Below are 3117 nucleotides of genomic sequence, written 5' to 3'. Positions count from 1 at the left end.
CACAACTTGAAGAAGAATATGATGAAAATGTTTTGTATTTTATTCAAGTTAGAGTTTGTGAGATTCCGTAGCTTTTTTAGGGCTCCGCAAACCACCCACGACAAAAGGGGATCACTTTTATCGTGACCTACGAGCCGCACCGCGTGATGACCCGAGGGCCCATGTCGGTGGAGCTCGTAGGCTTTAAACACGCAACGGCAAATGAATGCCGAGGATTTATTTAGGGGGAAAAATAATGTTAAAATAATAAGATTTGTATTAAGGCAGTGTTTCCAAACCGGTGGTCCGCGGACCACCGGTGGTCCGTGGGCCAGTCATAGGTGGTCCGCGGTACCTTTCTTAGTTTTCTATTAAAAATTATTTTTTTTTTTTGAACAGCGAAAAATATTTTATTTTACCGTAATATACGGTTATCTTATTGTTGTTTCTGCCGACGACCGATAAGTATTTTCCACTTTTATAAGTGTGTAGGTATCAAAGTAATAAATTATACTATTATCGCGAACGATAATGATCATGTCAATTGCAAACATCGTTGCTTATATATTTATACTTTATGAGTACCGACAAATAACTGTTATTCAGTATGCGCTCGTTATTCGTTTGATTACCACGCAGTACGTTTTGAAAGAAATTAAAAGTTTATAGTTTAGTTTTTTTAAGTGTTATTTTTTTGAAACCACAAGAATATGTCACGAAAGAGGAAATATGATGATAGTTATATTAAATATGGATTCACTGAAATTGAAGTAAATCGAGAAATAAGACCTCAATGTGTGATATGTACTGTTGTGCTTAGTAACGATGCTTTGAAACCAGCAAAGCTACTGCGGCATTTGCATACGATTCATCCTACGCTCAAAGACCAACCACCCGAATTTTTTGAAGGAAAATGTAAAAGCTTAAAGAAAATGAAACTAGGACCAAGTGGGGCAAATGTCGCATTGTCACAGCAAGTGCTAACTGCATCATTTGAAATCTCCCAACTAATCAGTAAGTCAAAAAAAGCACACAGTATCGGCGAAACATTAATTAAGCCTAGCTTGCTAATAGCTGCAAACATTTTCGGAGAAGATGCCAAGAAAAAAATTCAAAATATGCCACTGTCCAATAATACAGTAAAGGCACGAATTGGAAAAATGTCATGCGATATCGAAGAGCAACTACTAGGTAAAATAAAAAGTTCCCCTTACTTCGCTCTTCAATGTGATGAAACTACTGACATTGCGCAATGTTGCCAGTTATTAGTTTTTGTGCGGTTTTTAGACGTTGAGGATAAGACCATAAAAGAAGAGTTATTGCTGTCAAGTGTACTTGAGACAACGTCGAAAGGGATCGATGTAATGCAGATCATTAGTAATTATTTTGAAAATCATGATCTCAAGTGGGAGAAACTAGTTGGCTTTTGTACGGACGGAGCTCCAGCTATGCTAGGATGTCGTTCAGGTCTTGCAACATTAGTAAAAGAAAAAAATCCGTCAACTTTAACAACACACTGCGTCATTCATCGGCAAGCGTTAGCTACAAAAACATTACCAGAAGAATTAGCTAATGTTTTGAAACTGGCAATAAAGTTAGTGAATTTTGTAAAAAGCAAAGCACTTAACACACGTATTTTCAAAAAACTTTGTGTTGAATTGGACTCCGAATACGACACATTACTTTTTCATACAGAGGTTCGCTGGCTTTCAAAAGGGAATATGCTAAAACGGTTGTATGAACTAAAAGAGGAAATTAAAATATTTTTAAACGAGAAGGATTCAGAGTTACTTGAAAAATTTTGTGATTTGAAATTTGAATTACAATTTGCTTATTTAGTAGATATTTTTGAGCACTTAAATAACCTTAATTTGCAACTTCAAGGTTCGGGACACAAAACCTTGGAATTTAGAGCAAATATTTTTATTTTTGAAGATAAAATTCGCGCATTTGTATGCAAAATTAATCTATGGATGAATAAAATCGAGAATAATAATTATTCAGCATTTCAGACATTCCAAACTCTTATCAACGACGATCAATATGCTGATATTTTAATCGAAATTCAACATAACATAAAAGAACATCTGGAAAAATTAAAATCTGAATTTATTCGCTACTTTCCGGAATGGAACGAAGTTAACAGTGTTCAAAAAATAATTCGAAACCCTTTTTGTGCAAAAGTTGAAGAAGCCCCAGAATATCTTCAAGAAGCTGTCATCGAACTGCAAAATGACTCTGACTGCAAAAATATGTTTGATTCTGGTATGAACCTTGAGGAATTTTGGTGCAGAAGGGCAACATTACATATTCAACTACGGGAAATTGCCTTACGTTATTTAGTAGTATTTTCAACTACGTATTTGTGTGAACATGGATTTTCCAGTCTACTTGTGATCAAAAATAAACAGAGAAATCGCTTGGACGTAAGTGACGACATGCGTTTAGCCATTAGCAACATTCATCCGAGAATTGAAAAACTGGTCAAAGAAATGCAGCCACAAAAATCACACTAAGTAAATTATTAGTAAAGTTTAATAATTAAATAATTATATATAATAGTACAGTAAAATAATAAAAAATTTTCAATAAATTTTGTGTATTCTTGTTAATGAGCAAAAAAAAAAAAAAAAAGGTCTTCCTAGTTTGTGTAAAATTGAGGTGGTCCGCGACCTATAAAATATTGTGGAAGTGGTCCGTGGTGGTAAAAAGGTTGGGAAACACTGTGTTAAGGTAATCACGTGGGTCTATTAAATTGACGGTTTAAGAATAATATTGAGTATTACAAATAATAATATAGTAAATATATAAAACATAATAATTTTGGGCACATGGCAATTATGAAAGAATATAATATAATAATTTTGGTGCATACTTTCCCGGCCCGCAGGAGGCCACACACCATATCAATCATGGCGTGTCCTCACAGGGTTACCGGAAAAGCATGCTGGCCTTGTATAAGCCGAAAACAGGGGGGAATCATTTGTTGAGGGACCCGCGTCTTGCGACGCCTCCCTGGCACACAGATTATACGACATAAAACCCGTATAACCTGTGGCCTACGTGCTGGTAAAGGGGGGACAGGGGAGATATAAAATATATTACGACAATGACTTCGTGAACTGCGTGGTTTGTGTT

At 35.5% G+C, this 3117-nt stretch overlaps 1 protein-coding gene across 1 annotated transcript; it reads left to right on the top strand.

The window, feature by feature from the left end:
- Positions 1-409: 409 nt before the first annotated feature.
- On the top strand, positions 410-2495 carry LOC100573260 (SCAN domain-containing protein 3-like). The gene is made up of 2 exons (XM_029492199.1): positions 410-956; positions 1008-2495. Exons 1-2 carry the CDS (start codon positions 690-692, stop codon positions 2493-2495), a joined length of 1755 nt encoding a protein of 584 aa, XP_029348059.1. The 5' UTR covers positions 410-689.
- Positions 2496-3117: the final 622 nt, after the last annotated feature.

The sequence above is a fragment of the Acyrthosiphon pisum genome, unplaced genomic scaffold, assembly GCF_005508785.2.
Source record: "Acyrthosiphon pisum isolate AL4f unplaced genomic scaffold, pea_aphid_22Mar2018_4r6ur Scaffold_21008;HRSCAF=22781, whole genome shotgun sequence".
NCBI classification, from domain to species: domain Eukaryota; kingdom Metazoa; phylum Arthropoda; class Insecta; order Hemiptera; family Aphididae; genus Acyrthosiphon; species Acyrthosiphon pisum.
Note: the sequence above shows the minus strand (reverse complement) of the source record. Positions and strands in the feature narration are given on the sequence as shown.

What these genes read in the sequence shown, in the direction of transcription:
- LOC100573260 (XM_029492199.1), top strand. Translation starts at nt 690, where the DNA reads ATGTCACGAAAGAGGAAATATGATGATAGTTATATTAAATATGGATTC. An exon ending in ATGTCGCATTGTCACAGCAA is followed by an intron (nt 957 to 1,007) that starts GTGCTAACTGCA and finishes AAGTCAAAAAAA; the next exon opens with GCACACAGTATCGGCGAAAC.